This window comes from Dryobates pubescens, unplaced genomic scaffold (assembly GCF_014839835.1).
Source record: "Dryobates pubescens isolate bDryPub1 unplaced genomic scaffold, bDryPub1.pri scaffold_60_arrow_ctg1, whole genome shotgun sequence".
Classification (NCBI taxonomy): Eukaryota; Metazoa; Chordata; class Aves; order Piciformes; family Picidae; genus Dryobates; species Dryobates pubescens.
Window position 1 is genome coordinate 66,533 of NW_026530779.1, and position 26,549 is coordinate 93,081.

General features: G+C 51.2%; 2 protein-coding genes across 2 annotated transcripts; one reads left to right on the plus strand and one right to left on the minus strand.

Annotated features, from left to right (window-relative positions):
- The first annotated feature begins 4,180 nt into the window (after window positions 1-4,180).
- On the plus strand, window positions 4,181-5,119 carry LOC128899773 (olfactory receptor 14A16-like). The gene has a single exon (XM_054179454.1). It carries the CDS (start codon window positions 4,187-4,189, stop codon window positions 5,117-5,119), a length of 933 nt encoding a protein of 310 aa, XP_054035429.1. The 5' UTR covers window positions 4,181-4,186.
- Window positions 5,120-24,753: 19,634 nt separating this feature from the next.
- Window positions 24,754-25,425, minus strand: LOC128899774 (olfactory receptor 14A16-like; the record flags this gene model as incomplete). Its single annotated transcript, XM_054179455.1, has 1 exon — window positions 24,754-25,425. A coding segment is annotated over one exon (672 nt), but the record flags the coding sequence as incomplete, so codon positions are not given.
- Between the last annotated feature and the right edge of the window lie 1,124 nt (window positions 25,426-26,549).

The following is a 26,549-nucleotide window of genomic DNA, read 5'->3' on the forward strand; positions in this document are numbered from 1 at the left end:
TCGGGGCCGCCGGGGCTCACGAGGGCCACCGGGGCTCATGGGGGCCGCCGGGGCTCATGGGGGCTGCCGGGGCTCATGGGGGCTGCTGGAGCTCGCGGGAGGGGTGCGGTCATAAAAATGCCGTAACCACGAGCCTCCAAGCACTCCATTTTTCCTAAGAGGAGCTGTAGAACAAAGTTGGTGCTGCTTGGTTTCTCAACATCGGTGTTTTTGTCTTCCGAATCCCAGCTGTCTCTGTCGGTATTAGAGGAAGCTCAGAGTATAGCTCACAGTATCACCAAGGTTGGAAGAGACCTCAAAGAGTCCAACCTGTCACCACAGACCTCATGACTAGACCATGGCACCAAGTGCCACGTTCAATCCCCTCTTGAACATCTCCAGGGACGGTGACTCCACCACCTCCCTGGGCAGCAGATTCCAATGCTGAACAACTCTCTAAGTGAAGAACTTTCTCCTCACCTCGAGCCTAAACTTCCCCTGGCACAGCTTGAGACTGTGTCCCCTTGTTCTGGTGCTGGTTGCCTAAAAGAAGAGACCAACCCCTTCCTGGCTACAACCACCCTTCAGGTAGTTGTAGAGAGCAATGAGGTCACCCCTGATCCTTCTCTTCTCCAGGCTAAACAATCCCAGCTCCTTCAGTCTCTCTTCATAGGGCTGTGCTCAAGGCCACTCCCCAGCATTGTTGTCCTTCTCTGGACATGCTCAAGCTGTGGCCTAATCAGTGCAGAGTACAGGGGCACAATGACTTCCCTACTCTGCTGCATGCATTAAATCAAACCTGGAATTTAAATGCCTGTCAAAATTCAATTGTAGCACACTATTAAGGTGTTTTGAGAACCAGGATATGTGGGATGATAATTTGCTCTCTGCCCCATTAGAGCCTCAAGAATTAGATATTTCAGGGACTTTACAAGCAGAAAGCTGTGTGTACCTGCAGCAGAGATCTGGAGCTGATACAGTACTATGATCTTTAATCACACTCCCTTTGCCTTAAAGCCATGCAGGCTTAGCCTAACAGCTGAATGAGATGATCATGGAGGTTTGTAGAAGAAAGCTGAACACATAGCAGCCAGGATAATCTTGCTTCAAATTGCTGCAGCAAAGCACCAGCTCAGCTAAGGGAACTGGCATCTTGGGTTGCAAAACAAGACAAGGAAACATCAAAAGTGTTGCTTGAATTAGCCACTGATGTGGAGAGTGTCAGCCCTGCCAGGCTGCAAAATCGAGCTGCTGTTGGTTCTTTGTTATCAGCTCCCAGTCAGGACTGGACAGAATGTGATGGTCTGTGAATAACAAAGGAAGAAACAGAGAGAACTCCCCAGGCTACCAAAAGGGGGAGAGAGGTGCCTGGACACCAAGCCTAAACCAATCACTTAAGTACAAAGGGCACATGGACACAGAAAGCCATGATGTGTATGAATCAAGTGGCCTCTGCTGCTGGCTGGTGCTTGAGCACATCTTGGTGTCAGCCTTTTTCTTGGCCACCAACACTGCACAGCCTTACCTGTTGAGTTTTTCCAGTACTCTGAATCACATCTTCCCGTTGTCTGTTTGGAGAACCTTGAGTTTTCCCTTCCATCAGCTAGCCAGGAGAAGTTCTCCTCACCTTTCACTGCCTGTTTTGGAATCTCTTGCTTTTGTCACAAGTCATTGGTTTGGTCACCAGCTGTGTTCAGACTTTTCCCTTCACCTTCTGTGGCAGTTCAGGCTGGGTGTCTTCTATTAGTACCACATAGGCTACACCTCTTGTGTCCAGAGGGTCCAACCCAATAAGGAGGACACAGAAAACAGCCTATTTCATACCCATAATATCCTGCACCCTATAAATCCATCTCAAAGTCCTTCTCTTCCTCTTTCTTCCCTCTTTGCTCCCATGGGAGATGCTTTCTATTGGGTAATGGTGGGGGAGTATCTCATGGCCAAGGGCTCTGGCAAGGCTGAGAGGCCCAACAGGACCAAGGTATTTGTGCCCTTGGCTCTGGCAGTTGCCTCTGCCACCAAGGCCTCTGAAGAGAAAATCTGCTTTGAGGCTTTGAGGTTCTTCTATTTCAAGGCAATGGTCAGGGCTTGGCCTTTCTGCTTCCTAGACCAAAGGCAAGTTTTTCTGCCCTCTACTTTGCCTTTGTCTCCCTGCAATCCTGGCCTCTAACAAGCTGCTCTAAGGAGTCCCTGGGGAGCCTTTGTCAGTAACAAGCCTCAGTGAGGCCAATCAGTGCTTCAAGGTACTTTGGAGTTTGCTTCTGCCTTGGACTTGTTGAGAGGCTTCTTGGCAGTACCTTGGCAGAGTCTCCTGGCAGTACCTAAGGATGATGTAATCAGCCCCAAATACTCCATGGGGCTCATGAAATACTGCTGAGCCACAACTTCTCCTCTAATTATTGCCAAGATCTGACAAAAAGTATTTCACAGGGTACAATTCATTCCTTTTCAGCTGAAGTCTTCTCTCTGCAAGCAAAGAATAGCAAAACCTTACAAGGTCCTACCTTGCTGACTGCTCATCCTCACTCCCCACAGCCCCCAGCAGAGGTCAGAGCCACAGGTGAGGGACAGGATCTGCCTTGCCAGGGGCTGGGGGTCAGGGCTTGGCCCTTTGGATCAATGAAACTCCTCCAGGTTTCCTCAGCAGCAGAGCCACCTTTAGCTGCTTGTCCTGACCTGGCAGCACTGCCTCAGTTCTTTGCTCTACACAGAACGTGGAGATGCTTCAGTGCCTCCAGTGATGCTTCCCTTGCATCCACTGTCTCCTTCTGCTCTAACCAGACCCTGGGGACCCTTTCCCAGTATGCTTCACTGAGACCCATTAAGAGTAAAAGAAACTTCAGAGTTTGAATCTGACTTTGACTTCTGGAGAGGTTTCATCAGCTTCTCAGTCTCTGAGGTTCATGGACTTGGCACCAAAGCCACCAGAGGGCTCCTTTAAATGCTTTGGGCTGGTCTGCTGCTGCTGAGCTGGGCCAGGCTCCTTGGCATGATGGAGGTCTGTTCAGGAGCAGCTCCTCTGCACAGCAAAGTAGGGCTGAGGGCATCTCTGGGAGATGAGGAAGGCAGAGAGAGCTTCAAGGTGTCCAGGACTGGGAGGATGCTGAGAGCTCACTGGAGGAGAAGTCACTGCAGCTGCTGACAGGGTGAGTCTGTGGCTGCAGGGCAGTGCAGCTGCAGTTCTTGGAGGCATCTCCTAAAGCTGGGACAGTGTGCTGGTGCAGGAACTCTGCTGCCTGCCAGGCTTAGGCAGCAGAGTTCCTGCACCAGCAGGCAGCTCAGGGAGCTCAGGCAGCTCAGGGAGCTCTCAGGCAGCTCAGGGAGCTCTTCCTGCTGCTTTGGGGAGAAGCTGTGGTTAGAAGAAGTCACCCTTGACAGGGCAAGGCAGTGCAGGGCAGGGTCCCTCTGCTGTGGAGAGGCAGCTCACATCCGGAACATTTTCAGGGGGACTTTTCATGACTATGTTCAGGCCAGGGGTTCCTGACCCAGGCTCTGCTTTCCTGAATCTTTGCTTCCCCTGCCTCTGGCCTGGCTGGTGAGGAGGAAAATTCAGCTGTGCCTTTAGAGTAGAGGCTGAGTCTCTTAAACCATCACACAGATCTTTATTGGGAACCTCACCAAGTGCCTATACTCCTCAACTGAGGTCCTTCCTGAGTGTCTTTCTGTCCCTCTCCTTGCCTGTCTCAGAGGCTCTTTGTGTTGCTGATGACTCTGTGGGCATGGAAGCTTCAGCTGCAGAGTCAGGCACAGATAGTGTGAGATCTTCTGTGCAGGTGGAGTCACAGCAATGAGGTGTCCCAGCTGTCCTCCAGCCTGGGAAGCTCTGGGCAGTGCAGGCTGTGAGGCTGGCAATGAGCTGACTGCAGGAGCTGCCATGGTCATGCCTTGGATGTGTCCTTTAGGTGTCCATCCAGGCTGTGCTCTCAGAAGTGGCTTCTCAGGGTGACATGGGAGCATGGTCACCCTCCAGCTAAGGTGCAGAGCAGGGTGACTTAGAGTCCATGGGGAGCTCTCCCACTCTTGCCTTTTACCTTAAGCCAGGACCAAGCAGTGCTCCAGCCTTGGAGCTGAAGGAAGGTCCCTGAGAAGGAGCAGGTATCTGTGTGACAGGGGGGAGTCTGTGGGGAGTGGTTTTGGTTGTGCTGAGACAATTCTCTTCTGACTGTCACCTTCTCTTCTGACAGTGCCTCCTGGCCAGAGGCAGCAGATGGCCAACAGCAGCTCCATCACCCACTTCCTCCTCCTGCCCTTCACAGGCACAAGGCAGATGCAGCTCCTGCACTTCTGCCTCTTCCTGGCCATCTACCTGGCTGCCCTGCTGGGCAATGGCCTCATCATTACCACCATAGCCTGGGACCACCACCTCCACACCCCCATGTACTTCTTCCTCCTCAACCTTGCCCTCACTGATCTGGGTACCATCTCCACCACTGTGCCCAAATCCATGGACAATTCCCTGAGGGACACCAGGGACATCTCCTATGCAGGATGTGTTCTCCAGGTCTTCTTTTACATATTCCTAATTGCTGCAGAGTATTCTTTCCTCACCATCATGTCCTACGATCGCTACGTTGCCATCTGCAGACCCCTGCACTATGAGACCCTCCTGGGCAGCAGAGTTTGTCTCCACATGGCAGCAGCTGCCTGGGCCTTTGGGGTTCTCTATGCTCTGCTGCACACAGCCAATACATTTTCCCTGCCCCTCTGCCAGGGCAATGCTGTGGACCAGTTCTTCTGTGAAGTGCTCCAGATCCTTAAGCTCTCCTGCTCCACATCCTACCTCAGGGAACTTTGGCTTATTGTGGCCAGTGCCTGTTTATTCTTTGTCTGTTTTGTGTTGATTGTGGTGTCCTATGTGCAGATCTTCAGGGCAGTGCTGAGGATTCCCTCTCAGCAGGGACGCCACAAAGCCTTTGCCACCTGCCTCCCTCACCTGGCTGTGGTCTCCCTGTTTCTCAGCACTGTAATCTTTGCCTACCTGAAGCCCACTTCTATCTCATCCCCATCCCTGGATCTGGTGCTTGCAGTTCTGTACTCAGTGGTTCCTCCAGCAGTGAACCCTCTCATCTACAGCCTGAGGAACCAGGAGCTCAAAGATGCCCTGAGGAAAATGATCCCTGGATGGTTTCAGAAGCAATAAACTCTTTGTCTTCTCCTGCAGAGCAGTTCTGATGTTACTCACAGTCTGGTTTCTCTCTTTTTGGCTGCTGCTGGTGGTGGTTCACTTGTGAGAATGTTGTTTCCCCACCAGAGTCTTTCTTCAGACCATTTCTGATTCAGTGCTGTCCTGTCTGCTGTGACCCAGAGACTGCAGGCAGGAGCAGCTGTGCTCCCTGGGTGTGCAGCATGCAAGGAAAACTTCTTCCCATCTAGAAGTTCATAACAGAGACAGAGGAGTCTGGTAAAACTTTATTTGAATAATGGGAGAGTCCACAGGACAGTTCCCTGTGGGGTCTCTCTCATTGCTGAAGGCACAGCTCCCCTTTTATCCTCCATTTCTGGATGCAGATTTCCCTCTCCCTTTCCCCACTGGCTCAGGTACTCAGGGTTTAGTCTTTCCCCAAACCCCTGCGACAGGTCCCCCTTCACACAAACCCTCCCTGCTTCATACATCCTATGCTCATTTAAATTAGGTTCTCCACTTCTCTGGGTGAAGAAGTTAATATTCAGCAGTCTGTTAAGCCTGTGCTCTGGCCTAAAGTTCAGCAGTTCAGGCTGTGTTCAGTGTCTGCTCTCTTTGGACAGAGCCCTACTGATTTACAGCAAGGTTCAAGGGAAGGGACTTAGCAAAGGCCCCTTTGTGATTTACATACACACAGGGAAGGTGAACTGTCTGGGTCCTCCCTTTCTCTTCCAACTCCCTCTTAGCCAATTCTTCCTTTGTAAGGACACTCCCTCCTTTTGATCCCAACAATCCCTCCTCTTCTTGCTTTAATAGTTGCCTTTACAAAATTCATTCCCCATTACCTAAATCCTTTCCTCTTGGCTCATTTCTGATGTTGGTCTTATTTGCAGATACATCATACTGCTTTTTTTTATAACCTTTTCTGGCTCACTTGATCTGGCTACACCCTGCACCTGCCTGACTGCAGGATGGATAAGCCATACAAACCAGGGTATCAGACATGGTAGAAAGATTAGAGCTGCTGTTGCACAAAGAGAGAAGAATGACACTCGTTTGACCCATGGCCCACCAGGCAACCAAGACAATGTGTCCCATTCCAGTCCTTGCTGGGTTTGGACTGGTCCATGAGCTATTTCCCTTCTGTTGGTGGCTATATTTATTGCTGCCTCCCCATTGTCCTCAATCTTTAGGCACCAATCAGATGTATTAAACTCCTCCTTCCTCAGCTAATAGACAGTCTGGAGAGTTCATTTGGTTGCACCTGAGTTTGGTGTTTGGCTAATAGTACCAGGCCCAAGGCAGTCTCATTGCTGTTGAGTTCCACCACTCAAATGTAATCATTTAGGTAGCTGGCGAGAGCCAGCTCTTGCCTGAGTCTCTTTTTCTCCAGACTCAACAAATGCAGCTGCCTCAGCTGCTCCTCACCAAACATCTTCTGTAGTCCCATCACCACCTTTGTTCTCCCACACTTCAGTGTCTCTCTTACATGGCAGCTCCCACAACTGAAGCCAGTAGTCGAGGTACAGCCCCACCAGTGCACAGCACAGGGCTCAAGCACTTCCCTGCTCCTGCTGCCTACATCAGCCCTCAGTCAAGCCAGGATGCTGGGGGACTTCTTGCCCACCTGGGTACACATTGGCTCCTGTTCAGCTGCTGTCAACAAGCACCCCCAGAGCATTTTCTGCTCAGCAGCTTCCAGCCACTCTGCCTCAAGCCTGCAGCATTCAGGGGAGTGTTAGTTCCCTAACCCTGGGCTCCTGGACAGACTGACAGCATCCTTAGGCCTGGTCAAAGGCAGCAGGGTAGCTGCTGAGCTAGTGGAAAGCTTCTCAGCAGGCCCACACATGAAGAAATGCTGCAGGGCTGTTGGTGGGCTCATGAAATGGCCAACACAAGTCCCAGCACTGCTAGAATGCAGCTGGGCCACTGGAGGGCCACTGGAAGTACCACAGGAAGCCTTGGGCCTGCTGGAAGGAAGCAGATCCACAGGCAGCTGCCATGGACCCACTGGATGGCAGCAGGGCCACTGCTGGGCTACTGGAAAGCCTGTGACAACCCTTCTGAGAGGCAGCAGGGGCAGTGCTGGGCTGGTGCAGAGCCCAGGGGTATCCCCAGGCCTTCTGGAATGGAGCAGGCTCAGGTGTGGGGTCATGGAAAGGTCACTGGATGGCTTCCAGCAGGCCCAGGCCTTCTCTCAGCTATTGCACAGCCCAGCAGTGGCCCTGCTGCCTGCCAGCATGGCTGGCATTTGCTTGGGCTTTCCACTAGCCCACAAATGGCCCTGAGAACTTCCAGCTGGCCTGGTGACTCTGTTGGCATTTCCACCTGCCCACCACAGGCCCTGCTGCACTCCAGCAGACCTGAGGCTTCCAACAGGATTTCCATCAAGCCACCACTGCCCCTGCGGCTGTCACAGCCCCGTTTCGGGGTGCTGATGGAGTCACAGCAGCCCCTCAGAACAGGCTGCCCTTGGGTGAGGAGTGGATGAATGAGATTCAGAAATGCAGAGAGGAGAGAATCTCTGCCCTGGTAAGGCTGCATCTGGAATATTGTGTCCAGTTCTGGGCCCCTCAGTTCAAGGAAGACAGTGAGCTGCTTGAAAGAGTCCAGCACAGAGCTATGAGGAAGATGAAGGGAGTGGAACATCTTCTGTACAAGCAGAGACTGAGGGAGCTGAGGGCTCTTTAGCTTAGAGGAGACTGAGAGGTGACCTCCTCAATGTCTATAAAGATGTGCAGGGTGAGTCCCAAGAGGATGGAGCCAGGGTCTTGTCAGTGGTGTCTAATGACAACACAGGAGGCAATGGTGGAAGTTGAGGCATTGAAAGTTTGACTTAAATATGAGGGAAAATTTTTTCCCTGTGAGGATGACAGAGCCCTGGAACAGGCTGCCCAGGGAGGTTGTGGATTCTCCCTCTCTGCAGACACTCAAAACTCACCTGAATGAGTTCCTGTGTAAACTGGTGTAGGTGATCCTGCTCTGGCAGGGGAGCTGGACTGGATGATCATTCGAGGTCCCTTCAAGCCCCTGTGATTCTGTGATTCTGTGATTCCCTGTCTGTTGTGATGTGTGCAGGCAATGGTTAATTGTGCTTTGAAAGAGGCTTTTTTAATGTATAAAGAAGGGGGAGATGTGGGATTGAAGGAGATGAATTAATCACTTTAGAGCCTTAAACACAGCTTTCTGATAAAGAACCAGACACCTCTGTGAAATGGAACCTTGGGAGGCGGTAGGGTAGAGAGCAGACAAGGTAAAGGACATCTGTGGTTGACCTGTGTGGTGCACATGTTTGAAATGTGCACCAATGTGCACATTGACCAATGACCCTTTAGATGAGTTTTGTGTGGCTGAAGTGGAAAAGTCCTTCTAGAAACAGACTTGCTGTCAAGTGCTGCTAAGGGTATATAAGCTTTGTGTGTTCTCCCCAGGAACTTATCATCTCTAAGCTATCTCACAGGGGTCATCAAGTCATCCATGCTACCTCGGGGGTCTGAGTGAGTCTAATGATTGATTGATTTTGGTGTGATCAGGAAACATGTTCCATGGACTTGTGTGTTAACTCACCAGAATAGCAGAGTTAAATAATGATCTCCAGTGGTTAAATCTAAATATTTGGTTTAGTGGCTTCAATTTAGGAGTGTAGCTATGTCCCCTCCACAAAAAGTAGCACAAGCATGGTATGCTTTCTCATGTTGTGCCCTTAATATGCCACAAGTGGCAGGTGAATCAGTGGGAGCCAGGCCTGCTGCTGTCACAGCCCTGTTTCAGGGTGCTGGTAGAGTCACAGCAGCCCCTGAGAACAGGCTGCCCTTGGGTGAGGAATGGGTGAACCCTGACTTTGGATAATGAGATTCAGAAATGCAGAGAGGAGAGAATCTCAGCAATGCTCTCAGGAGTCCTTTATTACAGCCTTGGCACAAATCCACAGCATGACAGAGTCTCAGAGTGGCCTTAACACAAGGCCCAGAAGTCCTTAACACAAAAAGTAGCTAACAGAAGTCCCTAGCAGCCCTCACCCCCCAATGGTCTCTGTTGCTCCATAGCAGCTGTTTAAATTCTCTTTCTTCTCAATCCCTTAACCAACAAACCCCAGCCACAGCTAAAAGCATCTAGATTTCCCCCCCAAATCTCAACAGAATCCTTATTCTAAAGCACTATCATGAATAGAAAGACCAAAACCATTCTGCAATAGCCTTGCTCTAAACTCTTGCCTTATGCTAACACCAGGGATCCTGCCACTTTGCAGTTCTCTCAGTCTCCTGAAAAGATTAGAAGTTGGTTGACCATCCCATCTGTTCATGTTCTCACCAAACTGATCACGCAGGGTAACCCAAATAGTCCTATGTGATTGCCTTGGTGGTCTGTTTTGGTTTGATCTGTTTTGGAATGACCTCCTTGGAGGACGTCTGTTCCTCACAGATGAAACCTGCACCCACCTGGAGGAAGAATTGGAATCATCTCTTTGTGCCAATTGGGATATGGTGTTCTTAAATTCATCCTTCAGCTCTTTCATGCAATTCTTTATTTCACCAGACAGCGTTTCAATGGCTGAAACCAAAGAAACACGTGTCATGCTGTCATCCAATTGTCTCAATTGATCAGTGAATTGGCCAACTGTAGGAGGAGCTCCACCATAATTTCTTGCTATAATTCTGCTTGCCAGAATGTTTGTCTCCTCTGGCTCATGCAGGATCTTGTTCTTGGCTCAGGCAGGAAAACAACTTTGCAGAGAATCAGAGGCTCTACACATGGCCCTGCAGCTGCCCTGGTTTGCAAAACAGGAGCTGCAGAATAGGAAAGGAGGAGAAGCAGGGAATTCTAAAGCAAGGGATCAGCAGCACCTGGCATCCAGCGCTGGCTCAACAACCCTAAAAGCTTCCCGCAGTGGGGCAGCTGCACACCCCCAAGTTGCTCTCACAGGTTGAGAGTTTCCCAGTCCCACCTGCAGTTGCACTTCCTTAGCTGCTTCCCAGTTCCCTGACCAAGTGCCCTTCTGGGGTTCTCTGCACGCTGGATAGCTCCAGACTGTGCCTGTGGCAGTTATTTGCAGGGAGAGGTCTCTCCAGCTGAAGACCATGACATTTGCACAGGCACTTTCAGCTCCCAGTGCAGCATCTTGAGCACAGAACTTGTGGCTTTGTGCAGCAGCTCAGCCAGCTCCAGCTTGCATAGCAACAGCTCACAGTTCTGCCAGGCACACTGCTTAGAGCTGCAGAGCTAAGCTCAGAGCCAAATGTAAGACAAACATCCGGGGGGAGCATTTCTGGGCACTGTGCTGAGGCACAGCATCCTTTCTTGCAGTGATTTAACTCTTTACACTCTTAAATATCCTGAAAACTCAACAGTCAAAGAAATCTCTTCCCACTTCTGGGCAGATGGAAAGGCTGAGGGAAGCCCCAGGTCAGCAGGAATCCATCAGGAACACTGCTGAGCTAGGGAGAAGGCTTTTGGAAGCCCCAGGCCTGCTGGAAAGCAGTAGAGTTCTGTAGTGGAAAGTTGACAGAAGCCCTCCAAGAGATTCCAAACACCTCCCTGAGATCCCCTCTGCACCCTCCAAAGATTCTGAAAATCAATCCTAGAACCCTCCAGGCCCCCCCAAACACCTAAAATCCCTTCACACAATGAAAAAAACCACTGAGATGTCCCTGAGAACCTCACTTTGACCTCCCTGATCTGGGCACACAGCCCATTCCTAGGGAGCAAATGCCCTCAGCATTTGGGCATTGTGGGCAGTGATGTCTAAGATACAAACAAACAGGCAGGATTTGGGTAACTTTGGCCTTGTATCAGCACAACTGGGCAATGGACAGAGGGATTTTTACCCCAGGGAGACATAAATGGGGGAAGAATCAGACAAACTCTGGTAAAGCTCAGTCCAGCTCCATTGGCAGCTCAGCTCTTGGATCTCAGCACTGCAATGGCTCTCATCAGCACTAATTGGCGTTCAGAAGGGCAGGAGGTGTTTGCTCCTGCCAGAGTCCCCAGCCTCAGAGAAATGCTGGTGAAAAAGAGGTGATTTGGGTTCAAACTGCTGGAAAGGTCCGTTCAGGGTGTCACGATTACCCCAAGAGACCCTGGGTGGGTTTATTTCGCCTGCCCCGCACTGTGGGCTGGTCACTAGCGTGGCTGTAGTGATGCCTGGTGAGGTTAGAGCTGCTGCTGAAGCTCTTGCTGCCGTCAGGGCAGGTGAGCCTTCTCTTTGCTGTGCACACGACGGTGCCGGATGAGGGTAAAGTTCTCGGTGAAGCTCTTGCCGCAGTGGGCGCAGCTGTACGGCCTCTCACAGCTGTGGGTGAGTTGATGTCGAATGTACAAAGTGCTCGTGGTGAAGCTCTTGCCGCACGCAGCACAGGGAAACAGATGCTCTCCGGTGTGGATGCGGCGGTGGATGCTGAGGCTGGAGCTGTGTTTGAATTTCTTGCCGCAATCCAAGCACCTGAAGGACTTCTCAGTGCCATGCACACTGCGGTGCTGGCGAAGGGTGGCGCTGTGAGTGAATGTCTTGCCGCAGTCCTTGTAGGTAGAGGACTTCTCAGTGGTGTGGGTGAGGTGGTGTCACCTGAGATGAGAGCCCTGGCTGAACCTCTTGCCACAGGTATCACACCTGAAGGGCTCCTCACCAGTGTGGGTGCGGCGGTGGATGGTGAGGTCAGAGCTCCATTTAAAGGGCTGGCCGCAGTCAGCACAGGTGAAAGGTTTCTCTCCAGTGTGGGTTACACAATGCTGGATGAGCACTGACCTCCAACTGAACCTCTTGCCACAGTCACCACAGAAAAAGGGCCGGGAGCCAGCATTGGGGCAGTGGTGCTTCACCAGCTCTGAGCCAGGTGAGAAGCTCTGCCCACACTCAGGGCACTGAACCAGCTGCTTGAGTGGCACAGAGGAGCCTCCTCTGGCTTCATCCTCCTCTGTGTATTCTTTCTCCTCATGCTGGTCAGCTTCATCCTCATCATTATCCTCCTCTTCGTACTCATCCTCCTCAAAGTCATCACTCTCCTCAGCATCATCATCCTCCATCTTGTGCTCTTTTCCCTCCTCCACTCCCTTGGTGCTGCACTTGGCCTGCTCCAACTTGATCTCTGGGTGCTGCTTCTCCTCCCAGCTCTTGTCTGGATCCTTCTGCAAGGCCATACTGTGGCAGGAAGAATTGCTCACAGCTCTGCAATAGAGAAGATGGAAGCACCTGAGCCCAGAACATCAAAACCTGAGATCCTGCCTGGGTCATGACAGTCCCTGACTTCCTTCTCTCCTTGACCATTTCTCTCAGCTTGCTCTTTGCAGCTCTCCCGGAGCTGCCACTCCACATCCCCAAGAGAAAATGAGGTTGGATGGGAGGGCACAGTGCCCAGGGGCTGCTGTTCATCTCCCAGCTGACACATGCAGAGCTGCAGCACAATTCACTCCTTTCACCTCCTCAAATGCTGCCAGATTCTGCCATTCCCTGCACACACATTTGCCACCTGGGCCCTGGATCCTCTCCCCTTTTGCGGGGGAAAAGGCCTAATTCCTGCCTGGCCATTCCCAGGCCCTTAGCTTCTTGCCAGCCCATCCATGGCCCTGCTGCCTTGGCTGTCCCATGACCCTGGGTCCCCCACCTCCACTGCCACTGCAGCTGGAAGGGTGGAGTGGGAATAGCTGTGGCTGTGGAAGCATCTAAGGAAGGGGGTTGAAAGCAGCAGCACAAGAATGGAAGGGGCCTGAGACTAAAGGCTGGGATCAGCTAGAGGGCTGAAAGAACAGCACCAAGCCAAGGGGGGGTTACAGATGAGGGCTGGGGAGGGACCCTGCAGCCACCTCAGGCAGCAACTGAGGAGAGCAAGGGGGACAGAGAGGGAGTGAGACCTCAGGTGACTCCTGCTATGGGGGATGGCTGGGCTGTGTGGCTAGGAGCCCTGAGTGCCTGCTTGGGCTGTGCTGGAGGTCAGGAGGGGTCAGGGGACTGTCCTGAGCCAGGCAGGGTTTGGGGCTTTGAGCTTCTGGGGTCAGCTGCTGCCAGCACCATTGTAGGTAGTAGCCAGGCAGAGCCTCACAGCTGCTGAACTAAGCCCTCCCACCCCCTGCAGCCTTCTCCCTCCATCTCTCCATCCATTGTTCCAGTTCCACTCACTTGCTGCACACTCAGAGTCCCCAGGACCCCAGCAAGGCCCCAGGGCTGATCTACACAGCCAGCAGGCCCCAACAGAAGCACCTGGATGAAAGCATGGAGGAGAATCCCTGTGGTGGGTGGAAGGCACTGGGAGGTCTTACACCAGAGAGCAGAGACCTCCAGAAGGGACAGCAGAGCCCAGAGGGACACCACAAAGTGTCATCTATCTCAGTTCATTCCCACAAGGCCTGCACCCACTCTCTACAAAGGAACAGCACAGGCTCTCCAAACTCCTTTGCCCTTCCTCTCTGCTCCCAGCAACATCTTCTGGGATCTCTCTCTGCAGAGGAGCTTTGAGGCCTTGGCAGTGCTGCCAACTGCGGCCTGGAGCGGCCTGGCTCACCTGGGAGATGCCTACCAGCAGCTGTAACTGCAGCTCTTGGGGATGGGGGAGGAGGGGCAGAGAGGGAGGGGGAAGGCATTTGGGGCCTGGGGCTCTGGCCTGGTTTGGTGGAGCTCTGGAGGCAGCTTTGGCCTAGGGAGCTTGCTTGGGTCCCGTGGCCCAGGCGCACTATGGATTGTTGTGGGGTTGATGCTTTGCACTGTAGGATGCAGCTCTGAAAAGCACAGCCATGGAAACTGCCCAATTCCATCCAAGCCTCTGGGCACAGCTTGGCAGCAACTCCTTTCACAAGGCTCAAAGAGAGCCTCTCTGCCTCCTGAAACCTAAGGCAATCCCCTGCAGAACAAGCTGGAGGAGCTCAAGGGGACAAGCTGCAGAGGGGGCCCAGGGCAACCTCCTGAGCTTCAGCAAGAGCAAGGGCAGGGTCCTGCCCCTGGCCTGGCACAATCCTCACAAGCAGCACAGGCTGGGGGAGGAGGGCATAGGAAGCAGCCCTGCACAAAAGGACTGGGGGGTGCTGCTGGACAAGAAGCTGCACAGGAACAGACAGGGGGAGCCTGCAGCCCACAAGGCCAAGGGCAGCGTGGGCTGCATCAACAGCAGCAGGGCCAGAGATGGACAGAGGCCATCCTGGCACTTGGCTCTGCTCTGCTGAGGCTTCACCTGCAGCACTGCAGCCAGTTCTGGAGCCCTCAGCACAGGAAGGACAGGGACCTGATGGAGAGGGCCCAGAGGAGGGACACAAAAATGATCAGGGGCTTGCAGCAGCTCTGCTACCAGGACAGGCTGAGGGAGCTGGGGGTGTTCAGCCTGCAGAGGAGAAGAGAAGGCTCTGGGGAGACCTAAGAGTGACCTTCTGGTACCTGAAGGGGGCTACAAGAAGGCTGCAGAGGGACTCTTTGCAAAGCCTGCAGGGACAGCACCAGAGGCAATGGCTTCCAACCAGAGCAGAGCAGATTGAGAGTGGAGGGGAGGAACAAGTTCTGCACCAGGAGGCTGCTGAAACACTGCAACAGGTTGCCCAGGGAGGGGCTTGAGGTCCCAGCCCTGCAGAGGTTCAAGCTCAGGCTGGACAGGGCTCTGGGCAACCTGAGCTAGTGCAGGATGTCCCTGCTGACTGCAGAGGGGCTTGGACTGCATCACCTTTGCAGCTCCCTGACAACCCAAACCACTCCAGGATTCTAGGAGTCTAAGGGCAGCCTCCAGGGAGAGCAGGAAAAAGAGGAGGCAGAGGAGGACAAGGAAGAGGACAAGGAGGAGGAGAACCAAAATCCCTTCCCAACTCCTCCACACCTCTGCCACATTCCTGGAAAGCTCTTCCAGCTCTGCAGAGTTCATTCTGCAGAGAGCTGAGGGAGTTTCTAGGCTCAGGGATGTGTTGCACACTCTGCACCAATGCTCCAGAAGCTTTCCAAGTGCCCTCCAAACCAGCAGCACAGCTCTGCTGGCACACAATGCCAGGCTGCAGGGGACCCCAAGGCTCAGCTGCTCCAACCTTGCCAGCTGACACTGGGCTTGAAAGGAGCTGGCCCAGCCCCCTGCCAAGCTGAGCTTTCCAACTCTGCCCTGGGGAGATGATTCCAAGGGCTGACTGGGAGGGAAAAGCTTTTGCCTCTGCAGGGCACTGTTCCACTTCAGCTCAACTCTTGCAGCTCAGAGCCAGCCCCCAAGCTCAAGAACCAGCTCCCAAGCCCAGAGCCTGACCCCTGAGCTGAAGAAGCAGCAACTAAGGTCACAACCACTTCCCAAGCTCAAGAACCAGAATCTGAGCTCAGTGGCAGCCCCAGAGATTAAGAACCAGCCCCCGAGCCCAGAGCCAGCCCCCAAGCCCAAGGAGCAGCCCTGAGCCCAAAATTACTTCCTGAGCTCAGAGCCAGCCCCTGAGCTCTAGAATCAGCAACCAAGGTCAGAACCACTTCCCAAGCTCAAGAACCAACCCCCAAGCCCAGAACCACTTCCCAAGCTCAGAGCCAGACCCCAAGCCCAGAACTAATTTCCTTAGCTCAAGAACCACTTCCCAAGCCCAGGGACACAGGGCCAGGGCCAGGGCCAGGGCCAGCCTCTACAGGGCACCAATAGCTCCTGCTGCAACAGAGCAGCAACCGGAGAGGGCCTGCACCTGCCCCAAGCAGGGGGATTCACCAGCACAAGGAACCCCACTGACCCCCCACCCCAACCCTACCCATGGCCCCCCAACTGCACAGACCCCTCCCAGAACAGCACAGATGACACTCACCGACCCTGCACACCTCTGCCCTACCCCACAGGCCCCCTCCGACCACCCCCAACACCGCGCCAGCCCCACCGACCCCTGCGACCCCGGCCCGGCCCCTCCGGCTGCTGCGGCCACGTGTGACGGGGAGCGGAAGCAGCTCGCAGTCTACAACGGAAGTCCCGCCCACGAGCGGGCAGCCGCAGCCAATCAGAAGTGCCCAGACTGCAGCAGCTCCTCCCCCTGGGCGCTGCCGAGGCACAGCGAGGAGCTGCCGCTGCTGGCTGCGGCCGCCATTGCTGCCCCCACGGCTGGGCAGCCGCAGCCAATCAGAGCCGCCGAAACAGCCCAGCCATGCCCCCAAGTCTCAGCAGGGAACCGCCCCTGCCGGCCGCGGGCACCATTGGGGCTGCCTCCCGGCCAGAGGCTGCGGAGCGCTGGAGCAGTGCCTGGGCTGTGCGCGCCGACAGCGCTGTCGCGACAGAGCTGCGGGGTCGTGAGGTGTGGCGGGGTGGGAGGGGCTGCGGGGGCCGGGGAGCGCTGGAAACAGTGGAGCGGAGCCGGGCAGGCTCTGGGCAGTCCCGGGACACGGCAGAGCCGAGGCCGTGCGGCTGCTGGGCCCCAGGGCTGCCCCGGGGCACGCTGGGAGCTGCGGCCCCGGCTCTGCGCGGGGCATGCCGGGAGGTGCAGCTCGCAGCCAGGGCGGCGCCGTCTGGGCTGAGCTGCGCTGCGGGGGCAGGGCTGGGGCACAGCAGCTCTGGAGCAGCTCTGAGCCAGCAGCTGTGCAGAGCTCCCAGGAGGGTTGGGGGAGCTCGGGAGGGCTGCACAGAGGTTTCCAGGAGCTCTGGAGAGCTTTTCAGCCTCCTGGCTGGAAAGCAGCCCTGAGGAGAGAGACTTGGGGGTGCTGGGGGAGGAGAAGCTCAACAGGAGCTCTCAGTGTGCACTTGCAGCCCAGATAGCCAATCAGAGCCTGCGCTGCAGCAAGAGAAGTGTGACCAGCAGGGCAAGGGAGGTGATTCTCCCCCTCTGCTCAGCTCTGGTGAGACCCCACCTGGAGTACTGCCTCCAGTTCTGGAGCCCCTATTACAAGAGGTATCTGGAGGTGCTGGAAGGTGTCCAGAGCAGGGCCAGGAGGATGAGCAGAGGGCTGGAGCACCTCTCCTGTGAGGACAGACTGAAGGAGTTGGGGCTGTTCAGTCTGGAGAAGAGAAGGTGACCTCATTGTGGCCTTCCAGTATCTGAAAGGGGCTCCAAGAAGGCTGGGGAGGGACTTCTCAGGATATCAGGCAGTGATAGGACTAGGGGGAATGGAATGAAGCTGGAGGTGGGGAGATTCAGGCTGGACGTGAGGAGGAAGTTCTTCCCCATGAGAGTGAAGCCCTGGAATAGGTTGTCCAGGGAGGTGGTTGGGGCACTGCCCCTGGAGGTATTTAAGCCCAGGCTGGCTGAGGCTCTGGCCAGGCTGATCTAGTGTGGGGTGTCCCTGCCCATGGCAGGGGGGTTGGAACTGGATGATCCTTGTGGTCCCTTCCAACCCTGACTGACACTATGATACTATGATTTTTTTGCTAGACTTTTTGTTAGATCATATCAGCAATTGCAGCTTCCTGATAAGGCTTTGTAATTAAGACAGGAATTAGCAATCAAAGAGTGGTCGAGAATCCAGGACAATAACTCTGACCCTGTGCTTTCACTACTCAGCAGGGTCTAACAGGGCCATTTGGTTCCTTTGTCAATACCTTACATATGGCATTCAATACTAATCCAGATTTGACTCACAATATGAAGGTAAAAATGCTGGATGTTCTGGCATTTGACAATGCTAATTAAACAGGATCCGAGGGCGAGAAGGTTTTGGTTCCACCAGTATGCCTGATATCTCATTGGCCCTAGAAATCCAAAAGGGAAAACTGGAACGGATTGTATCTGTCAGACATCCTTGTGGACAAACTATACAACTTTCAATGATTGTGGATACTGGAGACAATGTCATTATTATACCTCGTCATAAATGGAATGGTCACTAGCCATTGCTGATGGCAAACTCTGGAGTCATGGGTTTAAAAGGTGTCCAAACAACCTGGGTCAGCAAAGAGCCAGTGCAATTAGCTTTTAAAGACAGCAAATCAATCACTGTAAGACCATACTTGTTAAGCCTTCCAGTTGCTCTATTGGGCTGAGATGCCTTAAGTTACCTAGGAGCAAAACTCGTTACTGATCCTTTTCTGTAGCGGCTACTGGTCAGCAACCAACCCTCAAATTACAATGGAAAACAGATAATCCAGTATGGGTGGAACAATGGTTGCTCAGACATGATAGGCTGCAAGTTGTTAAGACCCTAATACGCAAACAATTGCAACTAGGGCACACCTTGCTAGCCACCCTCAACCCACCCCTACATCCACCCCCAGAAAAGGGAGGGTTTTCTGGTACAACTCTAGTCTACCAAAAGCTCTGTTCTTATTTAAAGCAACAGTGCTAATTTCATCATTTCTGATTGCAATGTCTCTTAGAGATTTGTTATTTAGAGTTTTGCTAAGTTTTCCTAGTAAGCATAATGAATGGTAAGAATTTGGTATTTACAGGTACTTAGTACATAGTAATTGTAGCAAGGTATACATATATAGTAATGAGTTCAAATTGTAACCTTTTTAGTTGTGTGCCTCAGTATTTCAAATTAAAAACAAATATATGTAACAAAACAAAACCAAAATATCACAACTTAGATACAAAATGTACAATAAAAAATGATAACAAAAAGTACAAAAACTCTAGAAACAAAAAATAGAGTACTAAATAACAGAATAATAAAAAAGAAGAGCAACAATAAAAAAACCAAACTAATTAAAAATAAACAGCAAAAGATTAAAATAAAAACAATTTAACAAGATAATAACAAAAAAAAATTAAAAATAATAACAAACTAAAAAATCCTAAGGATTACTAACAAAAAATGGCTATTAACAAAAAACATAAGGATTGTTAGCAAAAAATCAAAATAAGGATGATCAAGACTACTAAAGACAAACAAAAAACTCTATTAAAAAATCAAGAAAATTAAAATGAAAAATAATAATAAAGAATTAATAGAAGGTTAAAAATAATAAAAAAGCAAAAATAAAAATTAAAATAGAAAATAAATAAAGCAAACATGCAAAAAATAAAAAATAATAAAAATAAAAAACTAGATTAAAAAAATTAAAAATTTATGAGAATAAAAAATTAAAATAAAAGTTAAAAAATTACAATAACAAAATAAAAATAATTAAAATTTTTTAAAATTAAAGAAAAATAATTTACAATAATCAAAATAAAAACAAATTAAAAATTAAAAGAAAAAAATGAAGAAATTAGGGGAAAAAAACCAACATTTTTTAAAAAAGACTTTTAAAAAAATTATAAAAAATTAAAATAAAAAAAGTAACAATAATGAAAAATTAAAATTAAACTTTAAAAAATATGTAATATAATATAACTGAAATAAAACAGATTTATTAAAAATATATTTTAAAAAATATTTTAAAATTAAATTAAAAATTACAAGTTAAAAAATAGATTACATTAAAACCAAACAAACAAAACCCAGTCAATATTAATTCAAAAATATAGGGTATCATAAACTCATAGTATCAGTCAGGGTTGGAAGGGACCAGAAGGATCTTCTAGTTCCAATCCCACACCTAGAGGGAAAATCAAAATTCATTATAACACAACATGCATTTGCATTGTAGGTTGGAAACAAAAACAAATAAACACCACCACCCCCCCTAAGAAAAAAAGGGCAAGAGAGAATACCCCATAGTAAAAAAGTTTTTTAATGGTACCAACAAGAGCTAGTTAGCTCATGTCAACACCTAGAAACATCAACTTTGCAAAGTGCTGCAACCCTCTCATCACAAGACAGCACAAACACAGCACAACTGTCATGAAGATGACAATCAGCAAACCTGCCTAGCACTGACCTCAACGACTGTCACGATAATCCAAGATGTCAACAGAAAGCATCCAACTTATAACTGAGTGTCATGACTGCTTAACTGTTGTGTGAACGTTAAGAGATCAGTGTTACTGGGATGAGCAAAACCACATTATTATGTGTAATTTTATATTGGGCAAAGCAGTGAAGCTTCTTTGTTCTTGCTGTTTGTCTGCAAGTTTTCTGTCTGTGAAGCTAGAGCCTGGCCAGATCTACCTTTACAGATTAAAGAAATCTTGCTACCATTAAACAATTCATGATTTTTGACCATCCTAGAGAGAATAAAGATGCAACATAACCCCAAGGCAGATTGTAAAAGACAGTGCTAAGGATTGGATTTGTGTCTTAATCTCTGTGTGCAATGTGTTCAGGCATAATCAAGTCTTCTCTGTCAATAAGAGGAGTGAAATGTAAAGATTAAAACTGTTAAGATCTAAGTTCTTCTTTACAATGTTTGTTATCTTTGACCATGTATTATGCCAACTCTGTTAGAATGTTCTACTTAGCTCAACTTAAGCTTTGTGCCTTGTATGGGTTACATCAGTCTGTTAGACATGCTGTACTACAGGACTTTTGCTTTTGCTATACAGCTTAGTTTTACCTTGCTTGCTTCTGTGTGTGCAAAGTGTATCTTGTATGGGATGAGAACAACTCCCATGACCAGATTGCTCACAAAAACAAAAAGGGAGATTTGTGGCAATGGTGGCAATAAGCAGTGTGAGCAATCTGGCAGTGTAGGCTTAGAGCATGACATGGTGGCAGGCCATGCTCAGCATAAGTGCAGAAGTAGCTAGCAGCTGAGCAAAACAGTGCTGTGCCTGCAGCATGTAACTAAAGCAGGGCACTGGCAGCTATAAGCACAGAGAGTTATCTGGGAATAACAGGACACACACCTGCGTCAACAACCTCGCGTGGCATTAGTAGTGTGACCAATAATCTATAACAGTAGGATGTGTGGTCACTCGTGGGGAACCAATGAAACTATGCCAACGATGCTCTCCAAGCCCATATAAGCTGTAGAGGTTCCCTTAATAAACAAGGAACACTAGATCACATTAGTCGTCCGTATTGACTCCATTCTCCATTGCAGACAGGGCAGTGCTGTTTGGATGGTGTCCAGCAGCAGCTGGGACACTGCCCCTGGTGTCACAGCCACTGTAATTTTCCTGCCTGCTCTGCTCTGTGCTTGCTGTTCCACATTGGTTTGCAGTTAGAGTTAGGAGGATGGCCAAGCAAGTCAAACTGCTGCAGACATTTCCCATCATCAGTGTTTCCTGTGTGCTTTGTGGCACTGAATGGCATTGAAGAAGACTTTGGAGGCTAAGGCGCCACCAAATTTCCTTCCCATTCTGATTGGATGATGACATTCTCTGTTGAGAGGCACCGAGACAAGAGGCAACAACACAGCCACTCTCTGGCTGAGAGAAATGCACTCAAGTCACAGAGCAGATTGTGGTGGCACAGTCCCCCTGTCACTGGGAACCTCCTCAAGACCTGATGGGATTCCCCCTCCCCCCTTTCCTAGGCCATGAACTAGCCCAGGGTAAACCAGGTATGGATCAGGACAGAGAGAAATAGAGCCCTGAGAGGAGTCCTTGGAGTGCTGCACCCTCGCTCTTCCAGCCTTGCACTGCTCTCCCTATGGCTTGGGGATTTGCCAGGTCCTGCCAGCTCAGTGCATCTGTGCTTGGATCACACTCAACAGGGAGGTGAGAGAAAACTTTGGAGGTCAAAACCTTCAGGGTGTGTGCAAGTGGCAAAAGATCCCAGGATGATTCAGCATCCAAGGTTCTCCATCTCAGAGAAACACCTGATGAAAGTCAATGATCTCCACCTGTAACAACAGTGAGCCTAAAGCCAGAGCCTTGGAGCTGTCCTGGATCACAGGAGCTGTCCGGCATCTCTCCCAGTCAGACATCTATCAGGCACAACCTGCACCGAGGGCCAGCACCAAGTCAGACTTCTTCAGAATCAATTCTGAGAATGTTGAAGCTTTGTGTTTGTCCTGAGCTCCAGCAGAAGGGAACTGAACTCCAGGGCAGCCTCTCTGCCAGCCACCTCTCCACCTCTCTGTGTCTCTGGACAGACACCTTTGCTGTCACCAGGGGCAAGGTTTCTATCTTGCACTGGACCCAGCCAGCTCTGTCCCTGGGTCTTTGTGCTTAGTGCTTCTCTCCAGGCACAGCCATAGAAATAGATTTGAGTTCAGGATCCCTTGCAGTCAGTCAGGGTCAGCCTTGTCCTTATCCACTCTGTCATTTGGTGGCTGAAATAAATAAATAATAAAGGAGCTTTGTGAGGAGCACTTTGAAACCTTGAAGAAAACTACAAAGACACAAATAGCCATTAGGGCACTTGGGGATCATTGCCTGAGCCTCACACACTGAGAGGAGACTGAAGGAATCTGCTCAAGAAGTCAGAGGATAAACAGAAAGTGCCTTGAAGTATTAATTGGCCTCACTGAGGGCCATTAGCAACAAAGCCTCCCAGGGGTTGTCAGAGAAGCTCCATGGAGGCCATGATTGAAGGCAGACAAAGGCAAAGTGCAGCTGAACCAACCCTGGCTTTGGTTTAGGAAAGAGAAAGGCCAAGCCCTGACCCTCAGGCCTTGGAAAGGCAGATCCTGAGAGCCTCCAACTAAAACTTCATCTCAGCAGCCATGGTGGCAGAAGCTGCTGCCAGAAGGAAGAGGATCAAGACCTTGTCCCTGTTGAGTCTTTCAGCCTTGCCAGAGCCCTTGGAGCAATCCTGGAATATCCATCCTCCTGCAGGCTGTGCTACACTGTTCCATGCCTGCAGCTCTTTCCCTTAGGCTACTGACATCTATCTGGCTTCCCCAGCCACTCTCACCCTGACCTATCCACACCTTCACTCAGGCCTTGCTGCCTGCTCCTTGACACACAATGGATGTGCAGATTCCTTCTGGGTCACGTCTTGCACCACAGCTCTACACTTTGAGTGACATTTCTTTGTCCTGGCCTCCAGTCTGAACCTTTAAGTTGCACTTTCTGAAGGCTTCTGTGTCTACAACCAAGAAAAGTTCCATCACCTGACACCCCCCTTCAAGCAGGTGCACATCACCCCTGAGCCTTCACTTCACCAGGCTAAAGGAGCTCAGCAGCTTCAGGTTCTAGATAGAGTCTCCAAACTCCATGCAGGAAGATCTCCTTTGGAGCTTCTCCAGTACCTCTCCATTCTTCCAGACTAAGGAACTCCACAGCCAGACATCAATATTGCAGATGTGGTCCCAGCAGTGCTGAGTGCAGGGGAGGACAACCTCTGTGTCTGGTGGCCACACTCCTCCTCCCACAGCCCAGCTGCACTTGGCCTTCTTCACTCTGCTCAGCCTCTGCTCCATCTCAGGCCATTGGGAATGGTCCCTGCCAGAGGCCTTTCTGCCTGGGGACAGAGCAGAACACCCAGTTCCAATGCAACATCCAAGGCACATCCCTGCTGCTGCCTCTCAGTTGGCAGGCACAAGGGATGGCACACAAGGGATGGCAGAGCCCTGGGACTGCTGCTGTCCAATGACACAAAGGGATTGGAGTCTGCAGTGAGCTCACACTCACCTCATGGCCATGTGGCTCCTCCTGCCCTAGGAGCTCCTCAGCCATCCCTGATGTCCCAAGGCTGGCCCAAGGCCTCAGCCTGCTTGTGGCCTGGCAGCTGAGCAGGCACAAGAAACCTCTCCAGGGCCTTCCAAGGCAGGTCCCTGCTGCTGCCTTTCAGCTTCTCCAGCAGCCACAGCCAAGCCCTCCTGCTGTCCCCTCAGTCCCTCAGGCAGCAGGGAGGTGACTACCCAGCTGCAAGGCTGTTCCTGCAGGGGCCACCAGGTGCTTTGGCACAGGGAGTCACACAAGCCCACCACATGCCTTCTGCTGCCTGCTGGGGCCTCTGGCAGCTGGGAGGCCATTAGCACAGAGGCCAGGCAGGAGTCAGGGGCTTCCCTCTCAGCTGCTACAGCAGAAAGTGACCCCCTAGTCTCTTTCCTGCTCTCTTCCTGCTGCTGCCCTCTCAGCTGCTAAGCCAGCAGTGACCTCCCAGCCCCTGCCCAGCCTTGTGGCTGCTGCTGTGCAGGAGATCCCGAGGCACAGCTGAGCTGCCCATGGCATTGGCATCCATCTGCTCCCTGTGTCCAACAGCTGCTCAGCCACAGTTCACCTCCTGCTTCCTGGGAAGGCATGAGGTTGTGCAGTTTGTACTGGGATGGATGCATTCAGTACTGGGAAAGGAGACAGGGGATATATTCTGTGCTGGGATGGAACCCAGACTATAGAGGAAGAAGACAATAGGAGCTAGCTTTTACTGGGATGAGGACACATATGTAATAAGAGGGGTTAAAGGAACAATATTTGGGATGAGTCTATACTGGAAGGGGGTCAGGGTATCAAGTCTGGACTCTGAGTAGGTTCAGTATGTAATGGGATGTGGTTGGATTAGGAGTGCATGAGGAGACCTCTGGTTTTGATGGCAGTGCTACTCTGGAGCTCAGCTCTGTCCCAGAAGCAATCCTGGAATATCCATGCTGCAGTCCCAGCACTACCACAGTGCTCTGGGGCTCCCTGGCACTGCTGCTGTGCTGGGACTCTGCCTCTCCACATCTGCACACAGGCACTGCCCTGCAGCTCCACAGAAGCCTTGGAGGAAGGAACTCAGAGAAACAACTCCCTGCAGGGTCCTTTATTGTGTTCACCACACCCAGGGAGCACAGCTCCTCATGTCTGCAGCCTCTGGGTCACACCAGACAGGACAACACTGAATCAGAAATGGTCTGAAGAAAGACACTTGTGGGGGAACAACATTCTCACAAGGGCAACAGCCCCAGCAGCAGCCAGAACTCAAGCAGCCAGGCTGGGCCTGCACTGAGTGATATCCTGCTCTGCAGGAGAAGATAAAGAGTTTATTGCTTCTGAAAGCATCCAGGGATCAGTTGGCTCAGGGCAGCCTTGAGCTCCTGGTTCCTCAGGCTGTAGATGAGAGGGTTCACTGCTGGAGGCACCACTGAGTACAGAACTGACACCACCAGGTCCAGGGATGGGGAGGAGATGGAGGAGGGCTTCAGGTAGGCAAAGAAGGAAGTACTGATAAACAGGGAGACCACAGCCAGGTGAGGGAGGCAGGTGGCAAAAGCTTTGTGGCGTCCCTGCTGAGAGGGGATCCTCAGCACTACCCTGAAGATCTGCACATAGGACACCACCATGAACACAAAACAACCAAATGCTAGGGAGACAGCAATGACAATAAGCCAAAACTCCCTGAGGTAGGATGTGGAGCAGGAGAGCTTGAGGATCTGGGGGATTTCACAGAAGAACTGGTCCACAGCATTGCCCTGGCAGAGGGGCAGGGAAAATGTATTGGCTGTGTGCAGTAGAGCATTGAGAGCCCCACAACCCCAGGCAGCTGCTGCCATGTGGACACAAACTCTGCTGCCCAGGAGGGTCTCATAGTGCAGGGGTCTGCAGATGGCAACATAGCGATCGTAGGACATGATCATGAGGAGGGAAAACTCTGCATCAATGAAAAAGGGAAAGAGAAATACTTGTGCAGCACATCCTGCATAGGAGATGTCCCTGGTGTCCCTCAGGGAATTGGACAAGGATTTTGGCACAGTGGTAGAGATGGTACCCAGGTCAAGGAGGGCGAGGTTGAGGACGAAGAAGTACATGGGGGTGTGGAGGTGGTGGTTCCAGGCTATGGTGGTGATGATGAGGCCATTGCCCAGCAGGGCAGCCAGGTAGATGGCCAGGAAGAGGCAGAAGTGCAGGAGCTGCAGCTGCCCTGTGCCTGGGAATGGCAGGAGGAGGAAGTGGGTGCTGGAGCTGCTGTTGGCCATCTGCTGCCTCTGGCCATGGAAACCTGTCCAAGGAGGGAAAGGCAGTGACAAGTTAGGGAACACTTGTATCAGCCTCATCATAACTTCCCTCCCTGAGCTGCATCAGGAATCAATGAGATCAGTCCCATCACTACTAACCATTGGCAGAGTTCATCACAGCTTCAAATGCAGCAGGGACCCAGAATTGCCATGAAGATTCCTCTGGTGTCAGAACAGAAAGTGACCAACAGCTCAATCCCAGAGAACAAGAGTCCCATTGCTGGGTTGAAATTCTCCCCCAGCATTAGCTTTGCCAGAGCAGCTCAGTTAGAAGCAAATTTAGCTGCATTGACAAGCAAGAGACACACTCTACAATGGAGTGCAATGAACAGGTACAGAACATTCAGGAGTGACAATATCAGACAGGTATTTACAATTAGGAAACAACACAGAAACCCCCTGGTCAGAGACCAGGGAAGCTGTCCCACTGCCCCTATCCCCTACTCCCCTGTTCCAAGAGAGGAAGGAGGAGTGGAGAGAGAAAAAAAGCAGTGGGTTAGACTTAGCCAAGGCCAGCCAAGGCAGGTGATCTCTCCCCAGTGAAGCAAAACAGCTGAGATCAGAAAAGAAGAGAGAGAATTGTTATGGTACAGCTCCTCTGATTCCAGATATTTATCCAATCAATTTGTTTAGAAGAATCATTTCTTTTCCTTTTCACACCCAAGAGTGATCTATTTATTTTGTTTCTACTTTTCTGCTCAAAATCTGTAACTAAATTTTAAAGGCATTGCCTAAAACCACCACACCCATGGAGAGGTGGAGAAACAGGGAGCAGGCCTGCAGTGCTGCAGAGACAGTGAAGGGAAGAGAGAAAGGCAGAGGGGATGGGGGTGAAGCCTTCTCCTTACCCAGCTCTGCTCACTGCTGCTGGCAGGATGGAACTGAAGGCCTTTGGT

Excerpts from the sequence above, each read along its gene's own strand:
- LOC128899773 (XM_054179454.1), top strand. The coding sequence starts at position 4,187 with ATGGCCAACAGCAGCTCCATCACCCACTTCCTCCTCCTGCCCTTCACA.